The sequence below is a fragment of the Lissotriton helveticus genome, chromosome 5_1, assembly GCF_964261635.1.
Source record: "Lissotriton helveticus chromosome 5_1, aLisHel1.1, whole genome shotgun sequence".
NCBI classification, from domain to species: domain Eukaryota; kingdom Metazoa; phylum Chordata; class Amphibia; order Caudata; family Salamandridae; genus Lissotriton; species Lissotriton helveticus.
Window position 1 is genome coordinate 694,625,242 of NC_136065.1, and position 24,999 is coordinate 694,650,240.

Below are 24,999 nucleotides of genomic sequence, written 5' to 3' on the forward strand. Positions count from 1 at the left end.
GGTCCAAGCATGTCTTTTATGCATCCTGCTGGTGCTTTGAGGACTTAGTAACAATATTTTGCCAGTGTTCCCAGACATTCGTAACTTTGCTGGACGAGGCCAAACTTCACACAGATCAGACTTTTACATGTATCCTTAAATAAATTAAAGATTAGTTTGTACACCCGACACTGGACCCAGACCAGATGAACGATGATGGGCTGAAGCTATCGCCAGCCCGCGGGAAGGGGCGGTCTCCACACGATACCGCCTAATACAGTTTAAATACCTACACCGGGCCTATAACTAAAAACTTGGATATTCGATAAATAAATTACCCCCCCTCCCTCAAGCACCTTGAGACCCTCTGGGTGAGTAGTGCGCTATACAAATGTTAAACTTGAACTTGAACTTTTATTACACATGGACCAGACTCTGGCAGATGGGTGTTATCCAGTCCCCCACATGTTTGCGGTGTGACTGGGAAGAGGGGACATTCTTGCACAGCAAAACCAATGGGGATGATGAACGGAGTGTTGACATTGCAAGCACTCACCACCAGTCAACTGATCTGGGTTTAATCCATCATCATTCTTTAGCTCACTCCGCCACCCCAGTTCAGACAACTAAACGTTGCAACCTCTTTGGCGTAGAAATAGGTCCAGTCTTAGCGAGGTGCTTTCATGGGAGCTTCTGCTTGACCCGTGTCTCTTCCTCCTGCACAGCACTGACAACATCGGGGGTAATAAGTTTAAGCAGCTTTAATTGGTTTTAGCTCTCACTGTCGCCAAGAAGGACATTGCACAATTATGGAAGGCGACATCTCCCCCCACCCTGGGCAAATGGAAGACAGAACTTGATAGAAGTATGCGGGCCGAGATTGCAGTATTCCTAGAATGTGGATGCCCTGCAAAACATCGGAAAATATGGACCCGTTGGGTGTCATACAGAGGAATCTAGCTTCCCCCTCTGCCACCCACGGACCCCTAAATGGTGCCCCATGCCCTGTATGCTCTCTAATCAGCCTGGCCCATATTGTCTGTCACCGGATCTCTATAAAAATATGATCTGTAGTCATGTATCGAGATCAAAAACTGTTTGCAGTTTGTTACATTTGTATTCCCGGCATGCTTGGTCGGTATTGAAAATTGGTAAAAATGCTGTAAATTTCGTGATAATAATCCTTTTTCAGTGCAAACATTAAGAGAGAGTAGGGTGTTTTACAGAAATGTAAGGTGGGAACTCCCGGTCCCCTGTTAAGGATTTTTTCACAACAAAGAGAGGAGCACCCCCTGCAGGCGTGACAGAGAACTTCTCTGTGCCTAAGGCTTAAGACTTCGTAAAGAGCTTGTGCCCAACCTTTGTGCAGGACAAAGCATGTCCTTTAAGAAGACCCCTCACTCACCAACCTGGTTGGTGACATGCTTCATCATCGAGGTCCCACCCCGAAGACCGAGTGCCAACAGGGTGTGCTGCGACACCTGATTACAGTGGAGCGGGTATTTTTTTCTTTTATATGTGCAGTGATGAAAATGTGATAAGTGGTTTAAAAAGGGGGCAATTCTACTCACTACAAGACTTTATTCCTGAGTGACTGGACACCCTGTAAAAGAAATGTGACACCTATGCCTAGTTAGGTAGACTCCGGTGTTCAAGACGTGTAGTGTAATAAAATAGCGACGTGTGCTATGTGATTTAAAATATAGGTCTACATGTTTCAACCATCATACGATTGTGGGTTTTCGTCAGGACCAGTGAAAAAAGACCTGGGTGGTGCGCACACGCTAAGGTGCGCCCTGCCCTAGATTAATGGTAGCTGGAAACACAAACTTATGTTTCTTTTCAAAAAGTTATCTTCTTCCCGGTCTGGAAGAAAAACCTGTGGAAAAAGATTCCAGGACAATGGGTGGTTGGGATCACAATACAAAAGACAAACAATTGTTGTACATAAAACATATAGAAAAGGGGTGCTTGCCCCACAATGTGCGGCAGACATACACAATGACCAATCTCAGCACTGACTGCCGAACTATGAGCATACCCGGCCCCAGTGTAGGGGCATGGCCGGAGTAATAGTGCTGCAATCAAAAGACTGTGTGACTGTAAAGTATGTCCCCAGGAAAATACCAGGGTTCTGGCACATTGTATTTACGGTATTCCCATCAGGAGATTTAAAGAAATGCAGAATTAAAATAGCACTATGGTATTCCCATCAGGAGATTTAAAGAAATGCAGAATTAAAATAGCACTATGGACAGTGTGAAAGTATCGCACTAAACCTGGAACTGCTCAATCTAACATCCCCTGGTGGAGGATGTCGCAGTTCTATAAATCTTGCTAGAGGGCGCCCAGGTATTGTTAAAACAAATTGCTTACTCAAATCACGGTGTGAATCCGCTTCATGGGCGTCCGGGTTCCAAGGGCGATGCTCGCATCACCTAGGGAGTGATAGTGAAAGCGGGCGCAGGAACGCCGTGAGTGACGGGATGTCTACTCGAGCGAAAAAACATAATCCAGGTGGATCGTGTTTGTTAAGACTTACTTGCAGCTTCTGCTCCTCAGTCTGTAAACCTACTTGGTTACCTGGACGGTACGCCCCGTGCGAATCCCTGAAATGTCTAGAGACAGGGAGTTATAATCAGGAACTCCGTCTTCCTGGAAAGAGCGTGGTGGGGCGGGTCACGTGGGTCGGTTGGACCAATCGACGGACCGCTGTTCCAAGAGGAGGCTTGGAACACGATAACTATGGCAACCCTAAACAATCAGAGTTCTCGCCGAGACTAGACGGCTTTACAAATGTATAGTCCTGCCAGTAGTTGATGGAAGGCAGACTAAGTTCAATGTAAATGCACATGGTGTATTCGGGTCAGTAAGGAATGCATGGGCAAGTATCCTGCATTAAAACTTCCCAAACGGCAAAAACTATGTATCGAAGGAGGGTCAGAGTTTGTCGGGGTGATAGATGTTTTGCACCTCCGATATAAATTTCTTAACTTGGCAGAAGGTTGTAATAGAGGGATTAGAATGGGGCATTCAAGCCTGAAGGGGGGGGAGGTTGCACATCAGATTTCAGTGGGGGAAGGAATTGCAAAAGATAGTTAGTTTCTCTTATCACATTATCGTTTTAACATTCAATACACCAGGAGTCCCGCTAAGTCTCTGTGAGAAGTTGGCCTGGTATATGATGTCCACAGGTCTGTGGGCACCTTGTATCAGTCCAAACAATCCCTTATGGTGGTGGTTGTAAGTCAACCTTAAAGACAAGCTATCCTAGGGGTAGCATGGACTAAGCAACCTAAAGGCTTAACTCAAGAGGACATGTGAAGCCAGTTGTCCTACCATGTACAATCCTGTAATATCAAATGAAAGGACACCACACAAGTTATATATTATTAAAAATATATGTATTTATTCTCAGAATAATCCCCACTACTCTGTATGAGCAACGAAGCACAAGCGTTTAAATAAAAGCACAGTATAACATAAGCAAGTTGCACGTTTTGGATGAGGCCGGTGGCCACTCAAACCATATATCAAAAAAGTGGTATAACAATCACTAACCGATGGGGGGTAAGGCCTAGGGCCTTGTGAATCGCTGGGACTACACTGGACTAACAGCAGTTAGGACGGGAGTAGCCCGCGGGATTCGGGTGCAGTGCGGGAAGCACGGCTTTCACCAATGTAAAGTCAATGTTGCGTAAAAGTTACAATGTTATTGCAAAAGGAGTCTTCCGACTGGACTAGGACTACCAAACTTTAGACTTAGGCACTAGAGGTTTGTACCAGTGTGGGAACACCGGCGCTAGTAAGTTACCTCACCCACAGGCCGCGGGTGCACAGGAGCCAACCTGTGTCGGGTTTCGTCACGCAGTTCGATGGTGCCTGAGGATGAAGATGCTGCAGGCGTCCAGGAGAGAAGTGTCCGGTGCGATCCAAGGGTGGATCGAAGTTGAAGGGTACCTGAAAGCAGAGGGGACAGAGTCTGGGTCACTAGCCAGTGACCAGGAAGGAGCCAGGAAGGAACCAGGCGATGTCGTGCGCAATCAGGTTGATGACAGGTGCCTTGTCTCCGCTGCCACGTGGTCTCTGGGGCACCGAGGATGTCCTGGAGTGGATCACGAGCTGTCCCACGAAGGCTCTCGCTGTCAGCGGTGTCGGCTTCCGGATCGGAGTCAACAAACCTTGGCAAGGGCAACCCACGCAGGATTCGAAGATGGCGTTGCACTCGGACCAGCAAGGTCAGAGCGGGTGCTCCTTTTCAGGGGAGCGAGGGCCAGTCTGGAGCAACCAGACCAGCGGTGTAAATTCAAAGGATCGTCGGTTCAGGGGCCACTAGCCAACGGGCAAGCGACCGGACCAACGCGTCGAGCAGGAAAATGCAGAAGGGCCCCACGCAGCACTCGTCGAGTGTAGAGGGGTGAGCTTCGGTGCAAAAGCTGCTCGGGGCTGGAGCTTCTCACGCTCCAATGCACAGCTTCGAGGGAGCCTCGGGTGCTGCACGGTCAGCGCTTCGTAGTTACTTCAAGATGGCCACTCCCACGCTTCAGGTCGCCTCCACGGGTCCCAGCTCTGCATGGACTGTGGATCGGGCTGTTGGAAGTCAGGAAAGCTGGCTCTTGTCGATCTCTGTCGCTCGAGTTCCGGCGGGAACTGCAACAAAGCAAACGTCGAGGTGCTGGATGGTGCCTGTTTGCACAGGGTGGTCACTCCTTGACCACAAGGGAGATTCTTCAGTCTTCTACGTCGAGTAGGATGTCGAAGGGTCCAGAGTTTCGTTTCATAAGTTTCAGTCAGGATAATCTGATGTGCATTGGCACTGCTCCCACCTATATTCCAAATCTGGGGGCTGGATTACCTGCTAGGTCCCTCCTATGAGTGGGACCCAGGAAGGGGGTGGTTACACCCCTTTCCTTTGTCCAGTTTGCCGCCAGGACTGGGGCTGGATGGCCCCAGAACCGGTTTGACTGGAATCTGCCCAGTGACACCTTGTGTGCCCCAGGCAGTGTCTAGTTTCATTCAACCCTCCCTGCTACAATCCACTATCTCCTGTCTGGGATGGTGTGACACCTCCCTGTGACAGGAGATCCTTTGATCAAGCCTCCTCTGGCGACTTTCGGTCAGCAGCAGGAGGGCAGACCTGTGTCTGTGGCAGCAGCATCCATTTTGTGATGCTGGGGCTCTGGTTAGGATTAACCGCATTTGCAGTAAGTAACATGTCTTCCCCTCCTGGAGGGGTGGGACGCTGCCCCCATCGTCAGAATCGTCGAGGGAGGAGCATTCCACGTTGTATGACACCAAACACGACATGTTTTGATAAAGCCAAACCGGAGTTGCAATAACCGTAAGGATTATAATGCACTTAAGAGTATATGGTATGGCAGTATCACTGGAACAGCTATAGGGAAATGGTCCCGCAAGCTGCAGACAGGCTCAGCTCATGCCAGAGCACTATCTCACATAAAACCAAGCACTCTGCCTCCAGGATTGTTAAGGCCTGCCATAGGAGTGACTGATAGGTATCTATGTGTCCAGATATAGGTTTAGATATAGGTATACTATATCTAAGCAAGGGGTGATTACACCACCTTGCCCCAGCTGTGTGAACAGCCAGTTGTGTCGATTTAAGTACCAGCCAGGGGTGGCAAAAGATATGCTGCAGCCCCTGGTAGGCCTTGGATGCACCTATGCCCATGGCACCTATAGTGCACTGTATAGGGGCTGACAAGGTGTCCAGTACCAAATTGGTTATGTACCTATAGTACATGTCTGTGAATTTAGAGAGAGAACAGCAGGCTGTGGGTCTGATCAGCAGGCACACAGCCACATTAAGTCGAAAACCAGTGAAGCAAAAAGCAAAAATTGGGGTGACCATAGGATAGCAGACCCTACTCTCCTACAGTCTCTTAGCATAGATGGTGAAAATTCAGACCATAAACTAGAGGGTATATGCTTGCACTCAATGTATTAGCAAATCACCCCATGACTGAGCCCCACGGGATATTGTCATTCAAACCTGTCCTATGGGTGGACAGCCTGTAAACCCATCTTTGCTCTTTCTCAAAAAGACGTTGAGTCAGGTTATTTCCCGAGTTTACTTGTTCAATAATTGTCCATTGAAGGTCGTCAGGCGTATGTCCTGCAGATAGATAATGTTCTGTTAGTCTGGTCATGGACTTCTTGCACCTGATCGTACTTCTATGTTCCCCTATACGTATTTTGACCTTCCTATTGGTCATACCAATGTAGTGCAAATTACAGGGGCACGTTATTCTGTAGACCACGTTTTCGCTGTTGCAATTCGTGTGGCCTCGAATTGTCCTTCCCTGGTTCCAGGTGTAGGGTTTTGGTGTTTCTTGTCAGTGGGCAAACACTACAGTTTCCACATCTGTAATGGCCGGTAACCTTCGGTAATCCCCATGCATTCAACACTGTTTCATTCTCTGCAACTCTTATTGCCGGTCTGGTTTTCACCACTGCATCCTTAATACTCCTCGCTTTTTTAAAGGAAAAAAGGGGTTTATCCCATTGCATTTTGCCGGAGTTTAGAATTGAACAATGTTTGTTTATTATCCTGGTCACATCGTTGGAGATCGTGTTATATGTCGTGACACATGTGAGGGGAGTGTCCTCAGTGGGTTTCTCTATATTTTCCAACAGTGCTTCTCGCGGCTGGTTGCGTGCACGCTTTTGGCTTTTCTGCAGGATCTTGTCTGGATATCCTCGGTCCTTCAATTTCAGGGTGAGGTCACTGGCTTGTTCCTTGTAGTCTTTTAATTTACTGCAATTTCTGAGGATGCGTAAATATTGTCCGTATGGAAGATTCTCTCGTAGAGGCCTAGGGTGAAAACTTTCGAATCTAAGCAGATTGTTCTTTGCCGTCGGTTTATAGTGTGTTAATGTTTCAAAATTCCCATTCTCTTTTTTGATTACAAGATCAAGGAATACCAAAGTGCTGTGGTCCTTGACATAGGTGAATTTCAGATGGTCATCGCAGGTATTCATCCAATTGAAGAAAGAAACTAGTGAGTCTTCTGATCCACTCCAGATTGCCAGCACATCATCGATGTACCGTTTCCATAATAGGATGCTTGAGCTATAGGGGTTTCTTTCACTGAGTATATATTTCTCTTCAAAGTCATGGACGTAAAGCCCAGCCACACTAGGGGCAAAAGTACTCCCCATCGAGGTTCCTCCCGTCTGGAGGTACAGTGTACCCTCAAACTCAAAATAGTTCCTTTTTAAGGCCAACCTAGCACACTCCAGAATAAAATCTCGTGGGGTTCTGGATGTCCATTCTTCATTAGCTAGAGCCTTTTCAAGGACCTTCAGAGTTGAATCCTGGGGAATGCTAGTATACAAACTCTCAATATCGAAACTCACCAGGATGGTGTTCTCGTCCACAGTGAGATCGTTGAGTAGTTGTAACAGGCTCTTGGTATCTTGGAGGTAGGTGCTGTTTTTTTCCACCAGTTTTTTGAAGAACACGTCGCAGAAACGGGACAAGGGTTCCAACAGTGAACCCAGGCCGGAGACTATTGGTCTACCTGGCGGGGGGAGTCTGTTTTTGTGCATTTTCTTTTACAGGGTGTCCAGTCACTCAGGAATAAAGTCTTGTAGTGAGTAGAATTGGCCCCTTTTTTAAACCACTTATCACCTTTTCATCACTGCACATATAAAAGAAAACAAATACCCGCTCCACTGTAATCAGGTGTCGCAGCACACCCTGTTGGCACTCGGCCTTCGGGGTGGGACCCCGATGATGAAGCATGTCACAAACCAGGTTGGTGAGTGAGGGGTCTTCTTAAAGGACATGCTTTGTCCTGCGCAAAGGTTGGGCACAAGCTCTTTACGAAGCCTTAAGCCTTAGACACAGAGAAGTTCTCTGTCACGTCTGCAGGGGGTACTCCTCTCTTTGTTGTGAAATAATCATTTTTCTCCTACAGGACACTGTAGGGCTGTCGCCCGACCCTTTATCGAAAAAACAAATAAAAATATGTTGTTAAAAAAAATCATTACTGCCACGAGTACTGACTGGGATTTGCTAATACTCAAAGATATTATTACATAAAACATACCCAACCTCTATATGATGACCTAGAATACCAAAAATCCAAAAATGTGCAAGAAGAACTTTCAGTTACTCCAGAAGGCATCATCTTACAAGGGTCGAGAATTGACATACCAGAGAGTCTGAGACAGCAAGTTATAGAACTGTCCCATGGGAGACACCGTGGAGTTGTTGCTACGAAACAAAATTTACTGAACCAAGTGTGGTTCACTCGTCTTAATAAAAGAGTTGAAAAACAGTTACAGGCATTTCATTTGTGCAATTGTTTGTCATCTAAGACTACTCCACATCCGTTAAACATGTTTAATCTCCAAAATCATGCATGGGAGAAGATTGCAATAGATTTCTTTGGACCCCTTGGCAATGGATATCATCTACTAGTAATTGTTGATGAATATTCACATTTTCCCCTTGTGGACGTTCTGTCATTGAGAGACTAGAACGTATTTTTGCAACTTGGGGTATTCCTTTGATTTTGAAATCTGACACTGGCCCGCCTTTCAATATTCAAGAATTTAAAGATTTTCTCACTCATTAAAATGCTAAGCATCAGTAAAGCACACCTCTCTGGCCACAGGCGAATGGTGTGGTTGAGAGATTTATGAGTACCCTCAAGAAGACCGTTCAGAGCACTGGAAAAGCTTGAACTTAAATCAGTTCTTCAGTCTACGCTTCATCCATACAGGTCAAATACCTATTCTACCACAGGTGAAAGCCATGCCACCTTAATGTTTGGGAGAGCCATAGGAACCAAATTGCCACAGTGGACCATTGAGAGATCTATTGACGTTGATAAACTTTGAACCACTGATTCGTCTCACAAACGCAAAATAAAGACTATGTGGACAGATACTGCTGTGCTCAGAGCACTGTGTTCAAAAGAGGAGACTAAGTTATTGTCAGACAGAAACGGAATACAAATTTGATGCTCCTTTTTAAGCTGACCCACTGAGGGCTGTGACTGGTAAAGGACACATGGTGACTGCTCACTATCCTGGAAAGTCTATTATGCAGGATTCTTCACATTTCAAGCACCTCCCTCATCTTCCCTATTTCCAGATGTCAAGAGTGAGACGTGTCCTCCTGAGAATCCAGAGAGCAGCAGGGATTGTACCAATGTCTCTGTCACCAATGCCAGTCAATGAATTCTTGTCCAGTATCTCTTCAGCCTCACATGACCAGATCTGGGTGATTGATTCGCGCACCAAAATGACATATTGAAGAGTTGTAATGCATAAATGTATTATTGATACTTTTTATTTAACAAAGGGGACGATGTAGTATCTCATGAGTTAAAGATGAACGGACCCTTTTGGTTCCTCAAGGACTCCGTAGGACAGTGATGTAGGTGCATGGGTGAGGGTGATGGAATTAATGATGTAGAATGTTCAGTTAACGGTTACACACTGACAAATAAAGACATTTTACAATCTCTGTGTGTGGCGTGATCATTTACATGCAACCAGGCTGGGGAGGACTATACAACATCCAAGGCTGGTGTTGCTGACAACCGGTCTCCTAAAGGGATGATGACATCACCTGGAAATTTTACTGGAGCATGCCTGGCCTGCTGAGCAATGTGAACTGAAGACACCCCTACATGCGGAGAGCACTCAGAAGAGCCCAGCCTCTATGCCTGAGTAGAAAGGCGAGCCCACTAAACTGCAGGCTAGATTGGGAGCCTTTCAGGAGCTAATCCCATTGCTGGAGTCGTCCCCAGGCCGCCCTGATTGCTGTTAAATCACTATCAGCGTGCTGCCCCAAAGTACAAAAGAGGGAGCGATGCAGGAGCCGGACAGTAGTTTTCCCATCCTCCCAATTGCTACTTTGACCATAATTGCATGCTGCACCAGCCAAGGAGAAGGGGTAAGTGAGAGAGAAGAATCATATTTACAGCCCTCCAAAGACTTCTGCCAATGTTCCCCGCTGATTGTGCCAGTGAGCAAAGGATGATTGAAGAACTACTGGCACTAGAGGGTGGGCTTTTCACTTTTGTGGGAGGGAGCCTTTTTCTTTGGACCTGGTCCTCTACTGGAGCCTGCAGCCGCACCTGCTGACCAGTTGCAGTCTCAAAGGACCACCCGAACAACATCGCAGGAAGATAGGAGATCACACACACACTCTGAAGTAGTGCCTTCCCTTGAAGCCCTCGCTGCCGTTGTGCGCAGGTAACTCATCCAACCGTGTACTTGTGCTCAGCTGACAGTCTGACTCTTTTTGCTTCAGGTAAAGCTAGAATGGGGTTACCCGTGACTGGGACATTGAAGGAGTAACTTTACGGGACATCGACACTGAAGTCTGCTTATTCTGTTAACAGTGATCCTGATTCGTTTCTTATGTGTGCTGTCGTACCTTTTATAGAACTTTTTGCTAATGGATATTTTGCATTGTGTGATATTTTTTTTGGGCATAATAAAATATTTTTTTTGTATGAAAGACAAACACTGGATTTGACAATCATTACAGCATGCTATAGGGTAATGGTTGAGGTCTGAGTCAACACCCGACACTTCTTTCCTCGGAAGCCTGCGACTACTCACTAGCCTAGCCTGAGGGTCAAGGGCTTAAAGGATCTTCTTGGTATTCAGTCTGCAGTGTCATAGTAGTTTGGGCCTTGGGACCGCATGGTTAAAAGGCCTTAACCACCACAGTAGTGGCAAAATAACCCCTGGTTGCCCCCAAACTGGTTCCGACAGAGGGTCTGATTCTGAGTTTGGCCGTTTGCGAGCAGGCCAGCAAGCCAGCACGCCGCTCCCACACCACCAAACCTAACCACCGACCGCCCTCCAGATTAGAAGTTTTCTCCTGGTCTGGCAGGCGATGCTTTTGCGGTCCCAGGCAGTGAGCCTTTGAAAGGCACCACTATGGAAATGCCAAAGCCCGTTCTTGCACGGCAATGACTGGTGCAGTTCACACTGTGCAGGAACTGGGGTGCATGCACACAGGGGGCACACAATGTGCCCCCCTGTATGCATCCCATGGCTCTGAGCGAGCTGGGGGCCCTATAGGGCCCCCTTAGTTTCCTCACCGCCACAGTTTTCATGGCAGGCTCACCACCATTGAAACTGTGGTGGTGAGAAAACTTGTAATATGATTGGCTGTGCCGCAGCGGCACCACCAGCATATTGCGGGACTCAGAACCGCTGCAAGACCGCTAGGGATTGCAGATTCCTGGTAGTAGTAGAGATCCCATGACGTTCCGACCGCCCAACCCGTAATACCGCCAGTGCAAGAGTAGCCCCACTGCCATCGTGGTTTGGACCGCCAAATTCATAATCAGTCCCTTAATATTTTCTTTTTCATTTTCCACTTTAGTTTCCCCATAGTCTAACATACTAGTAACATTTTTGTCGATTGAATAAAAGCACTTGCAACTTGAAATCATTGTACCTTTAGTCAGTGGTAACTGGCACTATGTCAATGCCTAACCTTTCTCCTTTTTTTCTTTCATTATGGCCTAGATCTAGCCAGGTTCCTGGTTAAGATGGGATTCGAAGGGGACAAGATGATGGAGGATTCTGTGCTAATTGGTTGCTCGGATAATTGTGTTGCAGATTTTGCCCTGGATCTTGGTAAGAATATATTTTCATTACTTATAAATTTATCAGTTAGAATTTAAAAGTGTGTATTTACTTAATTGTAAAGTGCTACATTCTGATTGGTTGTCTTTTTGTAGCACTGATGAAGTATTGGCAGTGAGAATTTCTACCTCGCAATGTTGAATATTACTACCCCTTAGATTTAAGTACATTGTAATTAGAGGACTTGATATAGCATTTGTTTCTTACTGATTCTTGAACATCTCAGCTAATGAAATAATTAACAGAAAATCAGAAATAAAGCGGGCATGAATTGCCAACTGAGGAAAATTGCCTCATGTTTCAGTAACAATGATGGTGAATATCCTAATCAAAGCATCTGAACTGGGTGAAAAAATGCCCTAGCTATGTGTAACATCACTGATTTGCTTTAATTATTAATGGTGCACTTCGGAACCTAGACTGGGCTTGATGCTGCCTCATCACCCCTCAAGGTCTTAACATCTCCCAAAAAGCACATCTAGTGAGTGTTAGCATAGATCCCAATCTTGGAAAGTTGTAATAAGAGTTCTCATACATTGAAGGACTGATTCCCATCAACCTTAAATTTGGAAGAGTGGACAGTAAACAGCTAATTTCATGACCAAATATGAGTGTAAAAAACGGATCTCTATATTTGTGTTGGAGATTGCATATCTTTAAGACATTTTCACTGGAGCTTTATGATAGTACACTCTCAACAACATCAGTGTTCAAGACAGTGTAAGAATATCAACTCATCCATAATGCAATGACACCTTTCATTCTGCTGGGGAGAGCATGAACTAATTTACTCTTTAACAGAAGGTCAGACGGCCATATTTGCGCATCCCCAAGATTCAGCCAATAATTCAAAATAACTCCATTGAGGTCTGGGATGTGGCAAATTGCCCCATTGCAGTTTTCTGAGAGTGATTCTTGCAGCAGACCTGTGAGAAATGATGTACTCTGTTTGATGCCATACATATTGAATGCTGTGAAACTTTGCAAGATACAGGCATTTTTCCTGCATCCAATGTGTTGATATGCCCGAGCAAAGGTTTGGAAGACAAGGTCCTAAATGAGTTTCTTTCTTTCTTTTCTGACCACTCATTTTGCCCAAGGGGACTCCATTGCAATGCTCTATGAAAATGCCCCAGTGGTTGATTCCAGCAGTCTTGTTTTTTACCATTTGCCGGGGCCTGTAGAACGATATGTTGTTGACTCTCAGTGCATCTTTCTGCAGATGGTACCCAAGTCTGCTTTAAGGTTCATTTCTTGCCAACATCCATTGCCTGACTATCTCATTGTCATTTAGGGCTGTCTGTCACATACATTCTTTAAATGCTTGTAATTTTTACATCTTCTTTTCCTCCGTTTCTTTCTTCTACCGGCTCTTCAATTTACACATTATGTGTCGCTCTCCTAGTGTTGTCTTCAGTAAATGTTGAATTTTACCCAACTCCATGCTTAATATCTGTTAACACATCAATAAACTGGATTGATATTTTGAAATGAATTGCTGAAAAAGAAACAGGCCTCTTCCACTGTGGCACCACTGTTAAGATCATTATTTTTACCAGGCTGAATGGTACTTTGACATCTTCTCTTACCCACTTCTCAGCTTCCCCCTTAAAAGCAGTGCTTCACTGTATGGCTATCTCAATTCCAAAGCTTGAAAATGTGATGACATCCGTCTTATCATGTTTTCATCAGACTGGTGCCCTTGTATGTTTGGTTATGTTCAGGTTGTGCTGCATTGAATGGTGCCATGAGTGATGTCACTGACCATGTCAAGAGTAATGCAATGTAATATGTAAGGTCATAAGCAGTGCATGGGGGGGGGGGGGGTCTAGGTAACTAGAACTGCTGAATTTCACTGGTTTTGTACTAGGGAAATCTTCGCCTAACTAGAACGTCCATGAAAACTTTGTTTTGTTTCAGTGAATTTCTGAGGTTTTTTAAATTATATTTCCTAAATATAATGACCCTGTACCCTTTTTTTAAAGTTAATTTCAAAGGTTTTTCAAATACTATTTCTTAACTATAACGCCTCTGTAACCTTTGGGTTTTTAACTGAATATCTATGGTTTTAACTAGTAGTCCTGTTTACAGAGTGGTGGAGAAAGGGGTCGGGCCTCTGACCAACTCTCATGAACCTGTTGTGTTGGACTTACTGGAGGTAACAGAAGGGCTTCTGGGCCCCCAAGAACTCTCAGCATCCAAGAGGACTTCATCTCCCAACCAACAGTTGCCAGGAAGCGTGTTTGCAGAGTGGTGGCAAAAGGGGGTGTGGCCTCTGAAGACCTCTCAGCAATTCCACTGTGTGTGACTTACTAGAGGTAACAGGAGGGCTTGTTGGCCCCCAAGGATCCTCAGCATACAAGCGAACTTCATTCCCCAACCAGCTGTGTGCCAGGAGGCGCGTTTGCAGAGCCGTGGAGAAAGGGGGTGTTGCCTCCGTAGACCTCTCAGCAATCCCGCTGTGTGGGACTTACGGGAGATAACAGGCGGGCTTGTTGGCCCCCAATGACCCTCTGCAGCCAAGGGGACTTAATCCCACTACCAGCAGTGTGCCAGGAAGGTGGCTGTCCCTGGGGGTCTGAGAGGCCCACCATTTATAAATTAGTAAGCCCGGGGAGGTGGCGGTCCCCAGGCTGCAGGAGGGGTCTGCTCCCCCCCCCCCCCCCCCTGTTGGAGTGGAGTGGTGTGGCTCACTGGTTAGGGGCGGCAGACCCGGAAGCAGAAGACGGCCCGGGACCAGGGTTCTATTCCCGACGCGGCAGGGTCGAGGCCCAGGGTCAGCAGACTTGATCATTCTCGCCTCGTGCCTACTCTAACCAGGGATCACACTCGGCAACTCTGGGCATTAGCTTGCCTCATCTCCACAACTGCCCCCCACATACGCCGGGGATGCCAATAAAGCGGAGATAGCGCGTCTACAACGCGTTCAGAACTCTGCGGCTAGAGCCTTGGTGGGTCTCCCCCGCAGATGTTCAGTAAGATCTACCATTCGAAAATTGCATTGGCTGCCCATTGAATCTCGCATTCAATTCAAAACCCTCATCATGGTATTCAAGATCCTTAAATCCGGAAGTCCAGAACTGTTGCGTCCCCTCTTAACACCTTATGCGCCACAGCGCAACCTGCGCTCACTAGGCCAACACCTAGTGACTGTTCCCCGTACTAAGCTCTGCCGAATTGGTGGTCGTTCCTTTCGGGTTTTGGGAGCTATGCTCTGGAACTCCTTGCCATTGAACATTCGCTCTTTGGAAAATCTGTTCGCCTTCCGAAAGGCTATTAAGACCCATCTGTTCCCCTCTTCTTAGGATTCCCTCTCTTCCCTCCCTTGCCCTCTTTAGTACAGTTCCTGTGGTTCTCCAGCGCCGGGACGCCCCGTTGCTGGGACAGCTGTTGCGCTTAATCAAAAAGATAACATAACATAACATGCCTGGTTTCACCTTGGAGATACCCAGTAGGGACCATCTCACAGGGAAAGCCAGGACGGGTTCCCCAGCGGTCTACAGCGCGGAGATACTCCTTCGGGAGTCGATTCTAGTGCTTTAGAAATCCACAATTAATTAATTAATTAATTAATTAATTAATTAATTAATTAATGTTAAAGTTAAAGCCCTTGGGATGTGCCAGCCCCCAGGGCTGCGGGGCGGGGCGGGAGGGGGGGGGGAATTTAGAAGAAAATCGCACAATGACTTCTTAACCCATGTTATCACATTGCAACAGTATGACCGCTAACTCTTTATTACTGTATTTAGAACACTTTGGGTGAAAACCCTGCGAGGCAGGAGTATTCCAAATACCATATTTAATCCTTGCACTCATCTGACCACTAAAATTTAGAATTAGCCTTCAACAATTTCCTTAAATTAAAGACTCATATCAAAAATGTTTCTACAGCCTTGACATAGAACTCCTTTAGCCTGAGGAATGACCTTACATGATGCTTATTTTGCAGAGATGGCTCATCCTGGATAGCATTTAAAAGTTTATTCTTTAGTCTCAAACCATTGCCACTGATTTTGTGTCCTAAATAAGTGACTTGCTCTTGTGGGAACCTACACGTACTATATCTGAAAGAAACAGGTTAGTGTCAGATTCCTTACCTTAGAATATCCCCAGGTGTCAGACTGGATCCGTAAAGTTTTCGTCAGCAGTACCCCTGCACGTCGCTAGGCGTCGTCTGCGGCTCAGCGTCCGTCGTCTGCGTCGTGATCTCCGGGATGACGTTGACGGAGTACTTAGACGACGCCCCCGTGCGCCAACATCAGTTCTTCTTTTTTCCGCGCCAACAAGCGCAGATCCGGCAAGAGCAGTACTCCAGTAAATTTTTGACTAACTTTTTGATCTTTTTTGATCACTTTTCAAGTCGACCCTCGACTCGCGGTGCCGCTAGGGATGCCTGGTTTTAAACCTTGCGAGGGCTGTCACCATCTGATGTTGGTGACAGACCCCCACCATCTGTGCCTTTATTGCCTCGGGACCGACCATAATGACAAGTCGTGCACCGACTGCTCCGGCAGTCGGCTCCGCGCCGCTTGAATTCCCGGTCGAGGAGGAAGTCAAGGGACCGGTCGCGGAGCCACAGTCATCGCTGCTCGACGAGCCACCACCACTCGTCGGGCTCCAAGTCCTCAGGTAAGTCGAGGCATTCGAAAAAGAAGTCGAAGAGGCATCATTGCTCTTCCGACTCCCTCCGAGGCTCGCACGATGCGGCCTGGAATTCGAGCGACACCGCCCATGTGGCTCCGTCGGAGCTGCAGGTGCCGCGTCCAGCTCCATACCGCCGGTCCCTGGGCGGCACGTGACACCGGAGGAGGTCAGCGCTTTCCTCACGGCCATGAGGTCACGCTTTCCTCCGTCGGAACCTGCTAAGGCGTCTTCGGGCCCCGCGGTTCCGACTTGGAGGCCTAGCGGGACGGCGGCTCCGGCGCTGTTGGGTGCTTCGGCCTCAGTGCCGTCGACGACTCCGGTCCCAACGCCGCACGGCTCCGCAGGATCTAGGCCTGGATCCGGGCCGTCGCCAGTCGACCTTACGACTCCTCCGCTGGTGCCGACCCCAAGGGTGTCGCTCCCGGCGCCGTCACCGGACGAAGTCGACCCAAGTTCGGTCCGGGTCCGTCTCCGGCGCCGATGGGTGAGGCCTTCACCCTCGACCCGGCTCTATGATTTTTTACCTGATTATCAGGAGATGGATGACGAGGTAGACTGGGAGGGGTCTGAGGACTCTCTGGCACTGCAGTGCCAGTTGAGTCAGGACTGGGCAGAAGAGCTAAGGGAGGCCAGTGGTCTGGACACTTCGCCCGACACTGAATTCGTCTCTCCTTCCTCCGTGGCTTCGGAGGAGGGGGCTGCTTACAGCGTGGTGTTGAACAGGGCGGCCAAGGGCTTGGCACTTGAGCTCCCTGTCACGGCTGTGAGGACTAACCTCCTCACTGAGGTGCTCAAACCGCAGGCAAGCTCCTCAGAGCCTCTACTGCCGTTTAACGAAGCCCTCACTGACGTTTTGCTGGGCACCTGGTCCAAGCCCTCCACAGGCCTCCCTGTGGATTGGAACGTGGCCCGACGCCACCGCCCGGCTCCGGGTGACCCTAGCTTTCTGTCCGTGCACCCCACCCCCGAGAGCCTGGTGATCCAGGCCTCTACGTCCCAGACCGCATTCCCGACCACTCCTCTGGATCGGGAATCCAAAAGGTATGATCATTTTGGGAAGAAACTGTTCTTCTCCCTGAGTTTGGGGCTGCGGTCTGTCAACATCCCCTGTCTTTTGGGCCGTTACACCCACTCTCTGTGGGATACGGTTGCGGACGTGCTGCCACAGTGTCCGGAGGAGGCCCGGGCAAAGCTCGCCCAAGCCCTGGAGGAAGGGCGGGATGCAGCACAATACTCAATTAGATGTGGACTTGAAACCACGTACTCGCTAGGTAGAGCAATTGCAACGACCGTGGTGGTTCGCCGCCACGCCTGGCTGAGGTCTGCCAACTTTTCAGGGGATGTCCAGGCCTCGCTCATGGACATGCCCTTCGATGTCCATCGCCTTTTTGGCGACAAAACGGACAGTGCGCTGGAACGTTTCAAGGACTCCAGGGTTATGGCAAAGTCCTTGGACCTAGGCCAGCGCCAGCAAACTTCCACTTTTCACCCCTTTCGTGGCCAAGGAAGGGGCGCCCCCACACGTCCGTCCAGCCAGACACAGGCCGCAGAACCAGTCTCAACGTGGTTACGGACGTGGTAACCGCCGTGGTGGTGCTGGGGGACAAGAGCAGGGTCAGTCCACATCCGCTCCCGCAGCATCTGCCTCTAAGCTTTCCTAGTCCGGCATTTCAGGCCCATTCGACGCCAGTGGGGGGCAGGGTTCACCATCACCTCCTCCACTGGTGCACAATCACGTCGGACAGGTGGGTGTTGTAAATCGTCCAAAGGGGTTACTCCCTCCCCTTCAAGGCGACCCCTCCAGCCATGCCACCTCAGTACCACCGCATGTCGGGGGATCACTTGAAACTTCTGCAGGAGTAAGTTATGGCCCTCTTGGCCATCGAGCACGTTCCTGGGCCAGAAGTAGGACATGGTTGCTATTCCCACTACTTTCTGGTACCCAAGAAGGGCAAAGGAGGCCTATGCCCTATCTTGGACCTACGGAGCGGGAACGGCTTCCTCCGGAAGGAGAAGTTCAAGATGCTGACTTTGACTCAGGTCCTAGCTGCCCTGGACCCAGGAGACCTGATGGTAGCGTTGGACTTGCAGGACGCGTATTTCCACATCCCCGTCCTGCCGGTCCACCGGCGCTACCTGTGGTTCCCGGTAGGCCACGAGCCCTTTCAGTTTACTGTGCTCCCCTTCGGCCTTACCAGCGCCCCTCGGGTGTTCACGAAAGTGATGGCGGTGGTCGCAGCTCATCTGCGCAGATCAGGGTTTTCAGTCTTCCCCTATCTCGATGACTGGTTGTTGAAGGCGGGCTCGCCCCAGACAGTTGTCTCCCACCTCCCGACTACGGCTGACTTCCTGCACTCGCTGGGGTTCTCCATCAAGGTGCCAAAGTCACACCTGTGCCCCTCTCAGAAGCTCCTTTTCATCGGAGCGGTTCTGGACTCGGCACAGTTTCGGGTTTTTCCCCCAGAACAGCGGGTTCGGGATATTCAGGCTCTGAGTCTGATCTTTCAGCCTTTATCCCGAGTTTCGGTCAGTTTGACGCTGCGGCTCCTGGGGCTGATGGCCTCCTTCATCCTTCTGGTGCATCATGCCAGGTGGCGGATGCGGGCTCTGCAGTGGGACCTGAAGTTTCAGTGGGCACAGCATCAGGGCAATCTGTCTGACCACGTCCTGATCTCTGAGGGCACTGCGAGTCAGTTGCAGTGGTGGCTCACGAACCGCGATTGGGTCATCGGCGGATCTCTCTCCCTACCCCAACCGGAGCATGTAGTGGTGACGGATGCGTCCCTCCTGGGATGGGGGGCGCCACATGGGAGAGAAGGAGATCAGAGGCCTCTGGTCTCCGGCAGAGTCCCGGCTCCATATTAATCTTCTGGAGCTGCGGGCGATCCGACTTGCACTGAAGGCATTCCTTCCCTCTGTCCGGGGAAGTGTAGTGCAGGTGTTCACGGACAACACCACTACCATATGGTACTGCAACAAACAGGGTGGGGTGGGGTTGTGGACCCTTTGCCAGGAGGCTCTGCACCTCTTCCAATGGCTGGAACACCAGGGCGTCACCCTGGTGGTTCAACACCTGGCAGGTTCCCTGAACGCCAGGACCGACGAACACAACCGCCGGTGCATGATGGATCACAAATGGCGTCTGAACTCGGACGTGGCACAAGGTCTCTTTCAGCAGTGGGGAGAGCCTTGTTAGATCTATTTGTCACCGAAGAGAACGCGCAATGTCATCAGTTCTGCGCGTTGGAATTTCCAAGGCGGCACTCGCTTGGCTACGCTTTTCGTCGCGAGTTGTGCTGAGGTCTGTTGTATGCCTTTCCGCCTATACCACTCCTGCCCGAGTGCTGAAGAAGATCAGGCGAGACCGGGCCCAAGTCATCCTTGTGGCTCCAGACTGGGCGAAAAGATACTGGTATCCCGAGCTACTCAGCATGTCAGTCGATCCCCCGATTCGTCTGCCTCTTCAGGAGGACCTTCTGTCGCAGCAGCAGGGGACGGTCCTCCACCCGAACCTGTCCAGTCTCCACCTACATGCGTGGAGATTGAGCGGCGGCAGTTGAGGCCATTTGACTTGCCTCCTGAAATTTGCGATGTGATTCTGGCAGCCAGGCGTCCCTCCACAAAAACGGTATACGCCTGCAGGTGGAACAAATTTGTGGCATGGTGCACAGCAAAGGCTGTGGATCCACTCTCTGCCCCCCTTTCAGAGGTTCTCCTCTTCCTTCTTTCTCTTGCCCAGCAGGGCTTTGCTCTGGGCACTATCAAAGGCTATCTCTCGGCCATTTCAGCCTTCTTAAGGCTTCCTGATCAGCCTTCTCTTTTCAAGTCTACTGTTGTAAATAGATTCTTGAAAGGCATCACACACATGTTCCCTCCTGTTCCCTTCGTGATGCCTCAGTGGGACTTGAATCTTGTTCTAACGTATCTGATGTGCGCTCCTTTTGAGCCACTTCATAACTGTCCTCTTCGTCTTCTGACTCTTAAGACTGCATTCCTGGTTGCCATCACCTCTGCCAGGAGAGTGAGTGAGCTCCAGGCTCTATCTTCTAAACCTCCTTTCCTCTCTGTCCATCCGTACAAGGTTGTCCTAAGGACGCGTCATTCTTTCCTGCTCAAGTTGGTCACAGCCTTTCATATCGGGCAGTCCATCACCTTGCCCACCTTCTATCCGCCTCCGCATCCCTCGAAAGAGGAAGAGAGGCTCCACCGCCTGGACCCAAAACGTGCGCTCTCATTCTATCTGGCCCGCACACGCCATTCCAGGTGGACGACCAGCTCTTTGTTGGTTACGTGGGCACAAAGAAGGGACGGGCGGTGCACAAGCGGACCATCTCTCGGTGGGTCATCTTGTGCATCAAGGTTTGCTACTCCTTGGCGAAAAAGGAGCCTCCTGTTGGGCTGCGCGCCCATTCTACTCGGGCCACGGCAGCTGCTACTGCCCTGGGTCGGGGATTCCCCTTGCAGGACATCTGCCAGGCAGCTACGTGGGCCTCGCTGCACACGTTTGCTAGACACTACTGCCTGGACAGCCAAGTCCGGAGAGATGGCTTTTTCGGCCATTCCATTCTCCAGGACTTTCTGGTGTGATCTTGGTTCGCAGACCCACCACCGGAGTTGGTATTGCTGGGGTATCTATTCTAAGGTTAGGAATCTAACACTAACCTGTTTCTTTCAGATGCACAAGTTACTTACCTTCGGTAATGATATATCTGTAAGAAACAGTAGTTAGTGTTAGATTCCATACCGCCCCACCCATCCTCCCCGTTCTGCGATACGATATCTGGGGTTAAGGACATCCCTTTCAGGGCCCTAGTTTCATGGCACCAGTGTTGGTTTCTATCATGGCTCTGCGTTCCTGGCGCGAAAAGCTATGTACAGAACTGACGTCAGCGCGCAAGGGCGGCGTCTAAGTACTCCGATGACATCATCCCAGCGATCACGACGCCGACGACGGACGCGGAGCCGCAGACGACGCCTAGCGACGCGCAGGGGTACTGCTGACGAAAACTTTCCGGATCCAGTCTGATGCCTGGGGATATTCTAAGGTAAGGAATCTAACATTAACTACTGTTTCTTACAGATATATCATTACCGAAGGTAAGTAACTTGTGCATTCAGCCATCAGCCCTTGTTAACACACACCGCCCATTAGATTCTCCAACATGTAATTGTTATCAGCTCTATCTCTACCTGTCACAAAAATGTTGACTTGAAGAAACAACACATTCTTAATTTTTTCTAAATAAATTGAACATAAACCTTAGGAAATCCGTGGTCATTGAAGCTAATGAAAATGGGATCCGCCTATATCGAAAACAACCACCCTGGATGATAAAAGCTGTGTGTTACTTACTATCCTCATGCAGTGGAACCTAATGATAGCTCGCCAATAAATCAATTGTGGAGAAGACTTCTGTAACCTATACAGGTGCTGGCACATCATTGATCTATGGAAGATGGAAGTGGTCAATTAAAATACTGTTATTCAGGTTCCGTACATCTGCACAGTCAAATTTGGCTATTGGCCATGAGTGCCACATCCAAGGGTGTCAACCAATATGATGATTCAGATGGCGCTCTATCACTAAATTCTAAATAAAATTGGCAACTTTCTGATGCTACACATTTTTGGTATTGCTTCCTTCTTTAGGACAATCGTTCCGATTTTTCCACTAAATAACCCTTTCCTAACATGTGAATCCCAGTGATCTCACTTTCATATATAACCTAAACCTGTTCTCATCTGTTTTGGGTTCAGGACTATGTGTAGGTTTCTTCTGTCTAACCAGCTTAATTCTGAAGGCCATCTCTTGCTATATACAATTTGCTAGTGAATTTTCTGTTCATAAGCCTAAAATGTAAGCTCCTATACCCAAATATGTTGATTGCTTCCCCACTATAACTCCCAGGGGAAATGTCAGAGTGTTCTAAGGAGGCTTCTGGTGGGAGACCCTGCCCATGTGCCCGGACTTCAACAGTTTAACATCTGGAGAAAAGACTTCCTTAATTTATCATCAAAAAGGAAACAACCAGATCTTGAAAGTGTCTGTGCTCTCAGTCAGCAAAATTCTTCAATCACCTCAATTCAAACCATCAAAGGTGTACTGCATGTACATTGCAAAGTAGATGTTGTATATTCCCTTGCTTCTAGCAAGTGAAAGGTGGGACTCCTCACCAAAACCATGTAGTGCAGGCACAATGCATAAGCTATTTTAATAGCTATTGGGAAGTTTGATGGCCTCCTCTGCTCTGAGAACATCATGAGAAATTATCACATATTGTGTATCGGAACACTCAGGGGAAGAAGAATGTTTCCATGCTAATTACAGCACTACACTCTTCTCTACATCTGGATCACAAAATAAAGGTTTCTGGTGGATGTAAGAATTTAACGTGGCTAACTGATAGGGACTTCTAGCCGCATATTCCTTTTCTTAGAATATTCCCCAGGTGTCAGACTAGAAATACAGACATTTTTTAGCAATCCCTTTGCGAGCTAGTATGTGGCGTCGTTTGTCTCTGCTTGGCATTGTCTGCACCGAAAGTGACGTGCACAGTGTTTATATAGGAGCCATCGTAGCCAGCTGACCTCAGTTCTTTTTTAGGGCGAGCGAAGCGAAAAGCCCTCTTGCAGGGAGTTTAAAAATGGACCTGCACATTCCTCATGCTCGTGCTTGTGAGTGTCCATTTGCGGCCTGCTATTGGCCTTTCAGTGCTTGCTGTTCTGTAAAATAGACACCAATAGGCCAGAGGGGAGAGCATAGCTCCGCCCCTGGCCTATTGGTGTCTATTACGCGCATTTCCTGACATATGCTTTCAATTAAGGTGGGTAGACACGGGCCGCGATGATTGAAAGCATATGTGCGCGCGCACCATTTGTTTACAATAGCGATCGCTTTCAGTGCCTGCCTTCGAGTGATGCTTGTTTGGGTTTGGCGGCTCCAACCATCATAAGTCTTGAACATTAAACACAAGAGTTGCTCGCCTAAAGGAAGGCTGCCGCCTGGCACCTTGATATTGGTGAGAGATGAGCTTTCGTATTTTGATCCTCTGTGAAAGTGTAAGATGCTCACTTTTCCTCTCGACATTAGAATGTATTAATTGTGAATAATAACCGAGAATAAAATATAAACATTTTTTTTTTAAATAGCGCTCCTGTCATTTTTAAGTGATCTAAGTAACAACTGTTAATATTTCCTAGTTTTTCCGTGTCATCAGAGCGGATCCGGAGAGCTCTCCTCAGTTATTTTTTACTGCCTTTTTTCGACAATGTGTCGTAGTCGACTGTGGAAAGGATGCAACGAAAACAGTTCGCTATACACTTTTTCTCCTGAAATATAGGCCACCTAATGGAGATGAAGAGAAACATATTTGAAACTCAAAACACATTTTCCAATGCAGTATGGAAATAGGGTCTCATCTGGGCAACACAGAATAACATATTGAGAAAAAATACTGTTTGTGCTGGATTGCAGAAGCCTTAAATGACCTTCAGCCTCTCTCACAGGGAAAGACACTTTGAAAAATGTGGATAAAGACAGTGAGTCCATTAAAACCATAGATGAAACTATGTATTTACAGGTACCAATACATGGGATGCCTTAATGTTTATAGAACTGTTAATTGTGCTAACAGATTAGATGGACCGATGAACTGTACATCCTGAATAAAAGGATAAGTGATTATTCTGAGGGAATTTATGACTTCAAGAATTGAGACATTATGAAAGTTAAGTAAGTATTGAGTATGAGAATAGCTAATTGTTCGGGGTGCCTAGCAAATGAATGTATCATACATTCACAAATACCTTCAGACCTAACTTTTTCTGTTAGCTAGACATACAAGGACCCCCTACACTCATACAGAGAGAATATAGTTTAGGGGTACAGTTTGATAGTGATCTTTGTTTTGGAACACAGGTGAACAAAATCACCAACATTTGTGCCTCACCATATACATTTGTTATGCAGTGTCCTTCCCTTACTCCAGTTTTTTCAAAATAAAACTGATTCATTTTGTGAGAGGTGTCTACTTAGCAGGATGCCAAGAAAGCCACCTTCCATTTTTTTTATTTTTTTATATTTAAAGACCTTTATTGCACAGGAGTTCAGTTACACAGCATTTGTAGCCTACAACCCATGGGGGCCGGCAGCGTAGAGTGGCGATCAGATGAAATGCAATCAAGATAACACAGCCTTTCTGCCGGCAACCCTGGGGTCCGGCGGCGTAGTACTATATATACATGCAGTCATCTCGTGGTAAATAGTGTATCTAGTAAGTAGGCTTGTGTTTTTTTAATTTTTTTAATCTGTCTGTGTTGCTGTAGATGTTTCAATGTGTCCCCGGTATCTGCGCCATTTGAGTAGGAGTCCATGTCCATCGCATGGGTCAGGTAAGAGCTATCTCTGTCAGTCACTACGTGAACTGGTGTTAGGGGAACTGACAACTGTTCAACCGGGATATCATAATAGTGGTTGCTGGCATTTAATGGTATAGCTCACTATGGCAGGAAAGTGATCATATGAGGCCGGCAGTGTCGAGCAGAGACTGCTATTTCCAAGGTTGGTGTGTATAGTGATCTGCCGTGTTTGGGGTCCCCCAGTAATAGCTGTATAAGTATGGATGTTTATGGCAAGAAGCATCGCCTCGGTTCGGGCGTTTAAGTCCGAAGGGTGTTTTGTCTTAGTCATGTCCCGCAGACCGTGTGTGGTGGGCGTTGCGTTATGT

At 48.0% G+C, this 24,999-nt stretch overlaps 1 protein-coding gene across 2 annotated transcripts in view; it reads left to right on the top strand.

The window, feature by feature from the left end:
* Positions 1–24,999, top strand: part of NUDT13 (nudix hydrolase 13) — a 632,694-nt gene that overhangs the window by 329,806 nt on the left and 277,889 nt on the right. For both annotated transcript variants that reach the window (XM_078643092.1, XM_078643093.1), the window contains one exon: positions 11,509–11,619. In XM_078643092.1, coding sequence (XP_078499218.1) covers positions 11,509–11,619 — 111 coding nt within the window. The remainder of the gene's footprint in view (positions 1–11,508; positions 11,620–24,999) is intronic.